The 12839-nt window shown below is 52.7% G+C and overlaps 4 protein-coding genes across 4 annotated transcripts; 1 reads left to right on the top strand and 3 right to left on the bottom strand.

The window, feature by feature from the left end:
- Positions 1 to 30: 30 nt before the first annotated feature.
- CAOG_01368 (hypothetical protein) lies at positions 31 to 4700 on the bottom strand. The gene is made up of 2 exons (XM_004349838.2): positions 4671 to 4700; positions 31 to 3430 (listed from the first exon to the last, which is right to left on the bottom strand). The coding sequence occupies exon 2, from the start codon at positions 3097 to 3099 to the stop codon at positions 358 to 360; it is 2742 nt and encodes a 913-aa protein (XP_004349888.1). The 5' UTR covers positions 3100 to 3430; positions 4671 to 4700; the 3' UTR covers positions 31 to 357.
- CAOG_01367 (hypothetical protein) lies at positions 4264 to 5727 on the bottom strand (the record flags this gene model as incomplete). Its single annotated transcript, XM_004349837.1, has 4 exons — positions 4264 to 4438; positions 5084 to 5202; positions 5309 to 5498; positions 5651 to 5727. 4 exons carry the CDS (start codon positions 5725 to 5727, stop codon positions 4264 to 4266), a joined length of 561 nt encoding a protein of 186 aa, XP_004349887.1.
- Positions 5728 to 5958: 231 nt separating this feature from the next.
- Positions 5959 to 8458, top strand: CAOG_01366 (hypothetical protein). Its single transcript, XM_004349836.2, has 6 exons — positions 5959 to 6094; positions 6557 to 6722; positions 6849 to 6944; positions 7043 to 7666; positions 7811 to 7916; positions 8017 to 8458. Exons 1-6 carry the CDS (start codon positions 5997 to 5999, stop codon positions 8283 to 8285), a joined length of 1359 nt encoding a protein of 452 aa, XP_004349886.1. The 5' UTR covers positions 5959 to 5996; the 3' UTR covers positions 8286 to 8458.
- Positions 8389 to 11645, bottom strand: CAOG_01365 (hypothetical protein; the record flags this gene model as incomplete). Its single annotated transcript, XM_004349835.2, has 7 exons — positions 8389 to 8823; positions 8970 to 9133; positions 9614 to 9773; positions 9883 to 10179; positions 10304 to 10399; positions 10493 to 10599; positions 11048 to 11645. 7 exons carry the CDS (start codon positions 11643 to 11645, stop codon positions 8650 to 8652), a joined length of 1596 nt encoding a protein of 531 aa, XP_004349885.1. The 3' UTR covers positions 8389 to 8649.
- Positions 11646 to 12839: the final 1194 nt, after the last annotated feature.

The following is a 12839-nucleotide window of genomic DNA, read 5'->3' as shown; positions in this document are numbered from 1 at the left end:
GGATGGAAAATTGAGATGGATTGATTTGAATGGAAGATTAAATACAATGTATTGGGCGATGCTGGTCGTTACATCTCAACAGGCAACACAAAGAGTCCCGCACCCTCAACTTCAACAACATCCATGGCACACAAATAATACAAGACACACACACACACACCCAAAAAAAAATACATGGGACAGAGCAAAAAAATTAAGAACGACAAGATAAGATAAAGTCTCGCTCGACAAACAGAAAAGCAAGGTTTTGGAGATCATAACTGGGGTTTGTGACGAGAACGAAAGCAAGCCACACAAGTGAAAAAGAAAACGCGAGATTGAAAGTAAACAGAGCCACGAGTGAACAACCCCTCCCTTTCATTGGGCATCAACGTCAGGGAGTTCAACCGGAGCATCCGTCTCTTCTTCCTCGTCGTCGTCATTTTCGAGCTCGGCGGGCGATTTGTTGTCGGCACGGAGCTTGTGCAACTCCACCTTGGACTCGGCAATTTCAAAGACAAGGCCGGTGATGTTGACGTGCTGCTCCTTCATTTCGTTCTCGAGGTCGAGCAGGCGCTTCTGGCACGCGCGTTGCGCTTGCTGCAACTCATTCAGCCGCTGCTTCTTTTCGCGAATCGTGTGCCGCAACGCTCGCGCTTGCGTGATGGATGATTCATCAAACAGCTCAGAGTCAGGGTCGCTCATGGTCCCCTCGGCCTCTTCGAGAAGTTGACGGTTGGCCGTTTCCTCGCTCGTCTCGTTCCGGTGTCGCTTTGCGCGAGCCGGATTGGACGAGTAGTCACTGCTCACATCGTCATCACCACGCACGCTCTGTGCCATGGAGGACTCGCGATGGCCTGCAGCCTCTTGAAAGATGGAGCCCACTCGTTCCGAATGCTCCTCTTCTTCGCCGAGCTTGGCCAGCAACGTGCGATCGTTCTCGTCTTCGGGGCCACCAGCAGCGCGGTCCAGAGCAAACCGCTTGGCAGGCCGCGAGCCCTCAGGCTCGCCTTCGGCTTGGCCGGCGAAACGCTTGGCAGCCGATGACGGGGGAGTTGTGTTTGACATGGCATTCACGGCGACATGAGCTAACAGGGAGGCAGGCGACGGTGCCCTTTCGGCATAATCATCACCCTCGCCGTCCTTGTCCTGCTCGCCATGCCAGTCCTGGTCGTCATCATGGTGCTCGGACTCGTCCTGCACGGAGGCAACATCTTCATCGCTGGCAGCCAAGGGATCGCGAGTCTCTGATTGCCCTTGCGATTCATGTTGAGACGCGGCAGAGGGCTCCTTGACCGAGGAGCGGCCTCCCGCTTGCGTTTGTTGCCTAGACCGCTGCTGCTGCTGAGCACTTGAGTGTTGCTGTTGCGGATGTGTTTGGTGTTGCTGCTGCTGCTGCATCTGGTGTGGCGCTGGTGGGTAGTGCTGGCCCATAGCTTGCATTGCTGCTTGCTGCTGCTGAGCCATCACCATGGGGACCATGCCGCCCATCACTGGGACGCCCATCATGCCCATGTGCATTCCCATCGGACCCATCATCATTTGGGGCATGCCAGGTCCCATCGGCATCATCATCTGCGGCATCATGCCCGGATACGGCGGGCCGCCGGCAGATAGAGGCGACATTGGGGGCGGGCGAGAAGAGGACTGTTGCGACTTTGAAGCTGGTGACTTGGCGGAGGACGAACTTTTGCCCGCAGCTGCAGACTTGATCACAGCGACGCTCCCCTTGTTGACCGATAGGACGTTGGCGTTCTTGATCGGGGTGGTCTGCCCTTTCGTCCGTCCAGCGGCTGCCGAGTTGGAACTTGAACTCTTCGAGGGTGTGCTTGTCCTGGCAACAACTTCCGTCTCGCCGGTGGACAAGGGCTGGATGTCTTTGAATGCTCGCGAACGGTTGATAGTGGCCACGAGCGAAAGCATAATGCGGGGAATGTACGCGACGGGCCAGTAGAAGGTCGTGCCGCGAGAGTTGGTGTGAGAGCCTCGCCCACGCTGTGGCGTTTGGGGCAGGTCGTGGGAGCCGATTGGAATCTTCTGCACCATGTAGACCTTTTCGGGCTTTTGGCCAACCGTCTTGACCAAGAGGCCATAGTCGGACACGTTCTGGTCGAGGGACTTGAACTTTCGCACGATGGTTGTCGTGACGTTCGTTTTGACGGGCATGGAAGCATGGAGCAGGTGCAGGACGAATTCACCAATCGAACGCGTCGACATGTAGAATTCGCCGTTCGCCGAGTGAATGTTGGAAAACATGACTTGCACGGGATAGCCAATCCAGTTGAGAATCTCATAGACAGTGTTCACTTGGATGTCTTTGATGCGCTCGGTGATGATGGCTTGGAGGGTTGTGAGCTTGTCGCGGACCATCTTGGCGGAAACGGGCGCCATGTTGCTAAGATTGTTCAATTCGCCTTCTTCCTCGTCTCCAGGCAGCGCGTCATCCTCCAGCTCAAGCTCGTCGTCCTCGCCATAGTCAATAGTGCTGCTGGGCGCGCGGGGGTCGCTCGACGCGGCGTCCTCGGCGTCGCTTTGCTCCGGCCGCCCTTTTCGTGCGCTGGCTGGCGCTCCAAACAAGTTGGTTGCGATGGCATTGGCAGAGTTCCGTGGGCGCGGCCGCACAGACCCTGCTTCGCTATTTGTCGATGACGAGGGCGACTGTCCAACCACTGACGGCCCCATGTTTGGCATGCCGCGCGGCGAGGTGGCGTATGACATCATCATTGGCGGGCCAGGTTGTGGCATCTGCATCATATTCATCGGCATGAATGGCGGGTACATGGGGTAGCGGAACGCAGGTGCCATCATCATGTCGCCTGGTGGTGGTTGTGGTGGTTGTTGTTGTTGTTGGCTTGGCATTGGTGGTTCTTGTGCGGCTGAAGAGGAGGAGGAGGCTGGTGCTCGCTTGGACGAAGTGCTGGGTTTCTTGGATGAGCGCCCGGCACTACTTGGCGCCTCGCCCTCGTTGTGGCCCTGGCGATGGGCCGAGGATGTTCGGTGTGGCGTCCGACCAGACCGAGCATCGTCCGTGTCTCTTCCGCTGTGCTCGCGATGGTCAAAGTGTGGTTCGTCTGGATCGGACGCGGAGAGGCTCGGTGAAACGGCAACAACGGCAGTCATCTTGCGAGGTGTGATTTTGCCGAGTGGCCGAGTGGCGGGCAGTTGGTTGTGGTCGAGGGCTTGAGATGCGCACCAGGTATAGTAGAGCGGGTAATTATCTCACGAAACGCAGTTGAGCCAAGTGCGAATGACGGGCAAAACGAAATTTGTTCAAAAGATGTATGTGGCTTGGGAGGCTGATCCCGAGGGAACTCGACCGAAAATAGAATTTGCGAGACAAGGGGTTGCGGAAGAGTCTCAACAGCGAATTGGGCACAGCAGATTCAAGGCGTCAAGACAGAGTCCAACTTCCGAATGCGAGAAGGTGGGGGGGGGGGGGAAATGGGGAAATCTGCGAAACCAAATAAAAACACCAGAAAATCAAATTCAATTGTTAGCGCCTGCGCTTCGAGACATAAAAATGAATTTCACAACATGCGCAAATTAGAGACGGTATCGATTGGAGCGAAACACGACCACGTCCTCCGTTTCAGGAATTAACGGGGAAAGGTTGGACGGGAAGGTCAACAGAAATGGGGTTTTGAAACGAAAAACTGAAACAAGAAGGGAAAAAAAAAAAAAAAAAATTGGCAGAAAAAAAAATCAAAGAAAAGAAAAGGAAAAAAAAAACTCTCAAAGCCAAATCCAAAGCCAAAAAGTCCAACTGCCAAGACAAACCGTTTTTTTTTTTTTTTTGTTTTTTTTTTGTTTTGGATGCATTGACGAACGTCTTCCTCTCAGCTTGTCACAAGGAGTGCCAGTCAGTTCAGAACAAATCCTACACCCAGCGTACACACCCGACATGGCACTCACTTCACAGCATCACCATTGGGCAAAGCTTCCAAAGTCCCAAAAAAAAAAAAACGAGTTTTTCAAAAAAAAAAAAATTCAAAAAAAAAACGAAAAAAAAAAAACGAAACGCTGTGAAACCCCACTTCTCGAGCCTCCGCCCAGAGGCCCAGGGGGGCCGCAGTTTTCAATGCCACAGAGCGAGCCCATCGCGATGCGGGATGCAAGGTCAGCATGAGGGGCAGCAGTGCGGCAGCGCACAGCTCGAGCAGCGTTGAGGGGGTTGATGTCGTGTTTTGGTTTTTTTTTTGTCAAATGCTGGCTAACAATTTCGTATGCGGAACGATGTAAGAAAATTCAAGCGCCGTTTCAATACTGCAGTATCTGTTTCATGTCTCAATCGCCCATTCTCGCAACTTGCAGCACAGGCGCGCCAGCAAAACGCCGCCTGCTCGTCGCCGCCGTCGGTCCCCCTGGCCGCCCACCGCGTGTGACAGAGCTGCCATACGGGTAGGTCGACGGCAGACGGGGCGCGGCAAGGAGTGGCAGCGGCTGCGGCGTTGGCGCGAAACTGAGCCCGAAAAAGCCACACGAAACAAACGCCTTTGGCGCTTTTCGTGACTCCCACCGCTCAAGGCTCTGCGCTCTGCGCCCTGTACTCTCCGCGCAGAGCCACCCGCCCCACAAGAACGTTGCCTGCACTTGCTGCCGTTGATGCACCCCTCCCCTTCGCAAGCAGCACGCTTCACCATATTAGCGAGCCTTGGAAAAAAAAAAAGAAAAAAGTCGAGCGTTTTACTTGCTTTTTTTTTTCTTTTGCCGCGTTGTAGCGCGAAACGGAAGAATGAGACAAGGTCACAATAGGACACAGGGAGCCATGAATCAAATACACGAGCATTTGTAACAGAAAAACAGACAATTTATTACGGGGGGGGGGGTTGTTGTTAATGGAACGTATTTTCAGTGGAGAGAAGGGAAAACGGCAGGGAAGCGAAGTTTCAAAAAAACAAAAAAACCAAAAGCTCAAAAGAAACGGTTTCCTTAACGATCGGACAATGCACGCGCAAAAAACCCCAGACATGTGGATGTACAAAATTGGACGAGTAATGAATGGAGGGGGGGGGGGAAATAGAAATGAAATTAACAAAAGCTAGGGGGCGGAAAAACAAGCGACAAAAGTGCAAGCGAAGACACGAACTTGGAAAGGACGAGCTACTTTGTCCAACTGATTTTGGGCACATCGTAATGCTCGGATTGCTCGTCCAGCTTTTTGTTGAATTCAGCAATGCGATCCTTGTGACTGACCGAGGCTTGTTTAAGAATGCGCTCGGCTTCCTGGAGCAGCAGGCAGGGGTTGAGCAGAAGAAGCGAAACCATTGGAGAACGAGGGTCAGTCAGACACACACACACTCGCTCTGCACTGGAGCAACAGACGCCTTACCCTTCGCTCTCGCAAAGCATCAGCCTTCTTTTGAGCAGGCGTTCGCAAGTCGGCCTTTGGTGCAGCTTGGGTGGACGAAGCAGCGTCGTCGGGCGTGCTGCCCTCTGCCAGTTCGGCGAGCACGGAGCTGACTACGCCTTGCGCTTGTGTGTTTGTGCTTTCGGATGGGGCTGGCTTCTTGCTCTTGGCTCTGTCAGTGGGGGAGAAAAAGGAAGCGGGAGGCCGCGGGGACAGGGGCGAGCGTGCGACGTGAGATACTCGCAGCTCGCTAAGTTTCGTATCGCATGGCATAGCGCGAGCCACTCTGCATTCGGATGGTCTCAGCTTTCTTTGATTGCTTACTTCTTGACGCCGCCAATTGCTCCGCCCTTGATGCGGAGCGCACCTCGTGGAACCTCAAAGTCATCGATATCGGCCATCGTGCTCGGTTCGGTTTTTGTTCAATGAGACTGACCTACCTTTTGTCTATGTCTCCATAAGGGTTTACTCGAGCGTCTACAGATTGCCATGGTGCATTCACGAGCAATGTTCCAGTCAAGCCGCTGCCAGATCGCTGTCGAGCACAATCTCAATGCATGGCCCAAGATTTTTTCGAAGATTTTTCAATTTCCTGCCTTTTCCTGCTTCGTTCATTCTTTATTTTCTATTTCGTTTTTTTTTTTTTCCTTCTTCTGATCAACTGCAGAAAATGGCAACCATCGAGCCGCACGACGAAATCATCAATGGCGAGGAAGCCAAAGTCCTCAAATGGATTGAATCGTACTCGAATGGCAATGTCGACATTCTGTAAGCCTGTCGCTCCCGTCTCTCTCTCTTGCTCTCTCGTTTGGGTGGAGGGGGGGGGGTTGATTTGTCGCTGTCCAATCCTACACATCCTCACAAACGAAAATGCTGTCACTCGAACGGAAGCAAAGCGACAACGAGAAGCACAATACAAAAAAAAAAAAAAAAAACAAAAAAAAAAGCGAGAAATGGCAACTTTTTTTTTTTTTTTTTTTGCTTTTTTTGATCAGGGCAGTGCAGCGACAACTTCCTCATTCTCCTCTCTTATTGAAACGCACACACTTGCTTCAAACAAGGGCTTTTTCGCTCTGTCTCTCTCCATCTCTCTTCCACTCTCAGCCAAAAACGCAGTACAACAGAATCTGTTATGCTTTTTTTTTTTTTTTTTTTTAGATTAAATCTTCCCTTTGACTGGCTTTTTTGTTTTGCTCACTTTGCTTGTTGAACTTGTATCACGACAAACAGAGACGTGCATAACTTTACGCTGCTGCACTGGGCAGTGCGCAAGCATCGAGTCGCCACTGTGGCCGCGCTGATTGCCAAGAAGGCGAACGTGAATGCGGTCAACGAGATTGGCGACACTCCGCTTCACTACGCCATTGCCGAAGGCCACCTCGATGTGGTTCAGATGGTACAGGCCATGAGATCAGGGACTGGGAAGACGGAGGGCTGGAGAAGGAGAGGAGAGTCGTACGAGTCGTTGCTGAACATTTTTTTTTTTTGGCTTGCTTTTCGTCCTTTGTCTTTGATCGGGCAGCTGCTGGCGTGCCAGCCAAATGTCAACGTGCCCAACAAGCATGGAAACACACCGTTGCATTATGCGACATTTTGGCGCTTCAACGACCTTGCGGTGGTGAGTGAACTGAGCGAAATTACTGGGTTTTTGTTTTTTCGCCTTATCCTGCGCTGTCCGCTGATTTTTGCCTCGGTGTTTGTTTTTTTGTCACGCAGTTGCTCGTGGAGCGCGGAGCTCTTGTCGCACAGAGCAACAAGTACGGCGAGACGCCACTCACACGAGCTGGAAAGCAGCTGGGAGACGCGATGAAATCGCTCGCCATGTCCGCGGGGCAAACCCTCGACCCGATTCCATTCAAGGTCACCAAGGTGGTCGTATCGACGAGCAAGCAGGTCTTGTCGGCACTCGGTCCCGCCAAGTTCGAGTTTGACTGGCGCCTGTTGGAGCAGCCCAGCTCGCTCGGCCAAGGCCATCTCGGCGAGGTTGCTCGTGTCAGGTGGAACACCAAGCACGAGCTTGTCCTCAAAACCTTCCACGATCAGAACGTCACCAAGCTGCAACTTAACGATTTCTTTGCCGAGGCTCAGGTATTGCGCGGACTCAACCACGAGAATCTTTTGCCGCTGCTCGGTTACGTGGCCTTTGCGCCCCATCTCGGCCTTGTCTCCGAGTTCCTGCCCGATGGATCGCTCTACAAGCAGGTGCACGATACTTCCAAGTCTATTGATACGCAGACCCAGGTTCAGTGGGCCCTGGGCATTGCGAATGCCCTGAACTACCTGCACGGCCTAACTCCTCCCGGCATGCCCTACTTTGACCTGACCAGTCATTCTATTTTTGTATGTTGACCTGTTTTGCTGATCTGTGTGCCGTGGCATTCGACTGGTTCCCATGTCCCCTCTCTTTTAGGGGTGTGGGAACAAGAGAGAGCGCGCGCTGGTTTGGCTCCAACACTCACTGCAACTCGCTTGTGGTCAATGCAGATTGACAAGGAGAACGTTGCTCGTGTGAACGTCGCAGACTCTGAATTCCGCCGCACGTTCGAAAAGCGGTTGCAACTTTTCAAGCCGCATTGGATTGCGCCAGAAGGTAACGGTCACGAATGTTGCTGTGCGCCTCAGACGCGGTACCTGCATCAACACTGACTTTTGTGCTTTTATTTTTTTGGTTACACTTTGCGCATTTCAAGTTCTCAAGGCTGAAAGCACAGATCGCAAAAAGGCTGACATGTACAGCTTCGCCATTGTCATGTACGAAATTTTTGCCCGACGCCTCGTCTACGACAACATGAATGCCATGCAAATCGGCATGAAGGTTGCTCTGGAGCAGCTTCGCCCGGTCATTCCAGAGTCGGTGCCACGACATTTCCAGCAGCTGATTTCCATCTGCTGGCAAGAAAGTCCGGAAAAGCGTCCAGCGTTTGACCAGGTCATTCCCATTTTGCAGCGGTGTTTGTGAGGGGATTGTCTAGGCCGTGCGTGTTGTGTTGACGAAGGTCGTCGGTGATGTAGTGGGACTCTGCTCCTGCTACATTCTTGCTTTTTTTTTTTTCGGTTGTCTGCTTGGTACTGAACAGTGCATTAATGGATTAATTACGTGGCTAGCCACTATCATGCAAAACAACAACAACCACACAAAAAAACACAAAGACACCAAACAACCAAACACAAGACTTGCTCAAACTCAAGCCGTGGACTGAGGAGCGTCTGTGCTTGTAAAGATTGAAAGCAGAGTGTCGATAACAGATGTAGCACTTTCTGACGCGAGAGCGCTAGTATCAGTGCCCAAGGCACTGGATGTCAACAGGTCTGTCGCAGTGGTGCTAACATCCAGCGTCGCACTTGAATCGAGCGTCACGGATGGTGTTCCGGACGAAAGCACGGTTGACGTATCCAGGGCGGAGGGCGTTGCGGACGAAAGCACGGTTGACGTATCCAGGGCGGAGGGCGTTCCGGACGAAAGGATGGTCGACGTTGTCGAGCTTGAGGTCGCAGTGCTGCCAAAAATGGTTGACGAAACGTCGATCGTCGATGTCGCAGGAGTGAACGAAGTAGACGCCTCGAAAGACGAAGATGTCGAATAGTTTGGAATTGCCGGCTCATTCGGAAGCGAGTCCGGGTCGACCGCTTTCATGATGGTGACCGTGTTTGCGACAAAAATCATAATAACGCCGACAACGGCCAGAATCAGAGCTCCGATGCGCCTCCAGTGCCATTTCGAGGCATTGGCCTCAAGCTTGAGATAAAACAGGCCGGGCAAGAGATAGCACAGAGTGGTAGAGCCGGTTGCTCCGACAAAGCCAAGAACTGCAGGTAAAAAAAAAAAAAAAAAAAAAAAAGCGCGACAAAAAGTCACAGTGGTGAGCACAAATGTTTTTGTCTTCCATCATTCGACCACGAATCTTGAAGCCGCCCGTCGCCTCTCCCCCGCCTCTCCCCTTTTAAAAAAGACAGAGGCAGGCAGCCGTAGGTTACCAATATCGAGATCGGAAACGAAAAACGCAATGAGGAAGGTCGTCAAGCACAACACCAGAGTCTCAATGACACGACGACGGTCGGCGTTGTGAAGGGGACTGCTGGCGAACAGCAGGTTTTCAATGCTCGTGCGGCAAGGGTGGACTTGCAGAGGGTACGAGAAGAGGGCCAGCACAGCGACAGCCAAGCGACAAATATTGGCCCAGATTTGTAGCTCATCTCGAGTATCTACCAACAGAAATCATTGCTCAAAAAGATCAGCAAATGATGATACGACGAGCAGACATGATGAAGGCAACAAGAGCACCGTACAGTTGAGAATGATGTTGGATCGCGTTATCAATCGGAAGGTGAGGTAGCCACAAATGCCAACGGTAAAGTAGATGAACAAGCAGGAGCTGATGGCCAAGTTGATCACCTTGTGAATGCGTTCCGCGGTTGGATTTCGGAGTTCGCCATATATCGTAAAAATCTAACGGCGATGAAATCAAGTGAGATGAGGAAGACGGGATAACGGGGAGCAAAACTCTGCAGCTGACACAACACAGCACGACAAGAATCGAATCACGTTCGATACGTACATTCTGGTGGCAGGTAAAGGCAAAAACGATGATTGGGAGCGCTGTAATGACATCGACATCGGAACGCCAGTATTCGAGCTCAAACGCATCGGCACTGGCATCCACGCCAGAAGCAAAGTAATTGCCGCACACAAGACCAGTGAGGTAGATGACCGTCGCCAGGGCGGCAACACTTGCCCAACGCAGGGAATTGAGATGCTTTTGGATGGAGAGTGGAAGCTCGATGAGCATGGCCATTCCAATCCAAAAGCGGCGATCAGCCACCACGCTGTCGGAGCTGACATCGAACAAGGAAAGCTGGCGACAGAAAGAAACAAGGAAGTGAGTGAGGGTGAGGAAAAAGGCAAACAAAATCATTGTGTGAGGGTAGGTTTTTTGTTTTTTTTTTTGGACGAGCAGGCGTTTTGACGAGACAACTCACCATGGCAGCCACGAGCAAGTCACCGACGACAATCAGGTACGAGATAGCCACGCCATAACACTTGAGAGCGACTGCCAAATCGATTAGCTTGGAAGCCTATGATAACGATTGCAGGTGAACTTGTAAGCAGCTTGTCCAAGAGCAAAATGCCACTCCCCCGCTTCGAGTGCTCCACGATGCATTACAAACCTTGGGGTAGGTGTGCTTGGCGACCGTAAAGTACGACGCATTGACCTGTCCGGTGCGTCTTGCGCACTCGACCAGCAGCTGAAGTCCAAAGCTTGAAGCGATTGCGCCTAGGTTTGCAGGTATTCGAGCATTAGAGAAAAAAAAAAACGAAACAAGACATGTACAATATTGTCCAAGCTCCACCGAAGGAAGCTGCAAAAGCAGCCCCGCCCCCTCGAGGTCTGAGAAAAAAAAATAATAGCAGAGGTCTGAGAGAGCCTGACTCTTCTTCAGCCGTTGCCACCCCACCCCAGCCCCTGTGAAATTATTCCACAACTTGAATTGAGTGGACACGGATGCACTTTGGCCACGCGCTTCAGCCATGCTCAGTTTCATGAGCGACGATGACGGGCGTTCTGAACGAGAAATGCAATGCGATGCAGCATTATTGATGGAAGGACGCGACGACGACGATGACCAGCCTTCGGAACCGGAATTCAATGCAGCACAATGCATCATAATACAAACCCTTCTCCCTAAAGCAGAGTGCAGAGCGCGTGAGTGGGGTTGCCTTACCGAGGAAGATGAGGAGCGGCCCGAGGACGACGCCGCACATGCGGATGGCTGACGGGAGCGCGAGAACACCCGAGCCGAGGATGGTGTTGGCGAGGTTAAAGTACGACGCGCTGACCGATGCCGAGGCGTCGTCGAGCGGTGGCTTGAGCACGGCGCTGCTCGAGTGGTGGTGGTGATGGTGCTCGTGACTGGACGAGCCGGTGCCACCGAGCCCGCCGAGACCACCGTGACCGCCGGACGAGACACCACCAGAGCCAGAGCCAGACATGGAGCTCGACAGGAAGGCAGACGACTCGGTGCCGTCGCGGTACTGGGACTGGGGCGAGGGCGAGGACGCGCCGTCGGACGAGCCGCCAAACTTTGACAGCAATCCGCGCTTGCCGTCGTCTCTGTTGTTGTTGCTGCTGCTGGTGCTGCTGTTGTTGTTGTTGCTGCTGCTGCTGTTGCTGCTGTTGCCAAACTGGCTGCCGGGGGTGGCGTGCATCAGGAGCGGCTGCTCGACATCCTCGCCAAAGCCGAACGACGCTGCGTCCTCAACGCCGTCATGCGTGCGCAGTCGCCGGTACTCGCTGTTCTCCCGCTGGAATAACCGCTTCATGGATGATGGAGGGTAACGAGAGAGAGAGAGAAAGAGTGCTTTTTTGCTTGAAAAGAGTGAATAGTACTGAGTCAGCCGACTGGTTTGGCAAAATCGTCGGTCGAAATAGAGACTGAGACTGAGACTGAGACTGCGATTTAATTCAAAGCATAATCCTGTTGTTGAATTTTGCATTGGTCCAAACGAGAAGCTCAAGCCAGTGGATTTTGAGTGGAAATCCAGCGTTTGGCGCAACATTGAGCTTTTTGGCTGGAATCTGAAAAGGGAAGAAGGGGGAGGGGTGTTCCTTGTACTTGCATACGTGATGCTTGATGCTTGATGCAGTACTGTGCATTAGATGACGGTTTTGCCGGTGAGCTGGCTGCAATCCCGTTCTCTCTCTCCCGCTCTCTCTCTCTCTTTCTCTGTTCCATCGCTCATGCTGTACTATTTCTTTTTTGCTCCCTCATTTATTTATTTTTTTTTGTCTCAGAGTTGCTCAGCAGTCCTTTTGTTCCTTTTCTTTCCTTTGCTTTTCTTTTCCCAATGGAAGTGCATCGCTGCCGCTTCTTTGAGTACGCGCCACAGGCAGTGCACGGGCTCGCGTTCAGTCCGTCCGGCCAGCTGCTCGCCGTGGCGCGCGCAGACGGCGACATTGAGATCTGGAACGTGGCCAACGGCTGGCACCTGGAGCGCGTAAGTCTCTGAGACCGACGGAAAGCGGGATCGGAGAGAGCGAGAGAGAGAGAGGTCCATGTGGTCCGTCCAATGCAACCAAGCTGACCACTGTGCTGGTCAAAGCTCACTCCAACCAACCAACCAACCAACCAACCACACACACACATACATTCACACACACTCATACCATGGACATGCATAAAAAGTGCTCGCCCTGTCGTTGCTTTTCAATGTGATGAGAGGATCGATCCGCATTGGAGCTCCTATGACACACGAGTCCATCTCTCTCACTCTCTCTCTCTCTCTCTCTCTCGCTTTGTTTGGGCTTGGCGTTTGGTGGCTCACGCTGGATTGCGAATGGTGAAATTGGTTGTTGGCTTTTGGCTTTTTGGCGTAGAGACTGCCGGGCGGCGACAACATGAGCGTCGAGTCGATGGTCTGGGTCTCGGGACACACGCCTCGTGTCTGCCGGGCTCTCTGCACAGATTGTCGAGTGGACTGTCAGCTATGCCCCAGCCGCACCGTCGACTCGTTCGG

This window comes from Capsaspora owczarzaki (assembly GCF_000151315.2).
Source record: "Capsaspora owczarzaki ATCC 30864 unplaced genomic scaffold supercont2.2, whole genome shotgun sequence".
NCBI classification, from domain to species: Eukaryota; class Filasterea; order Ministeriida; family Capsasporidae; genus Capsaspora; species Capsaspora owczarzaki.
This window is presented reverse-complemented; position numbering and strand designations above follow the sequence as displayed.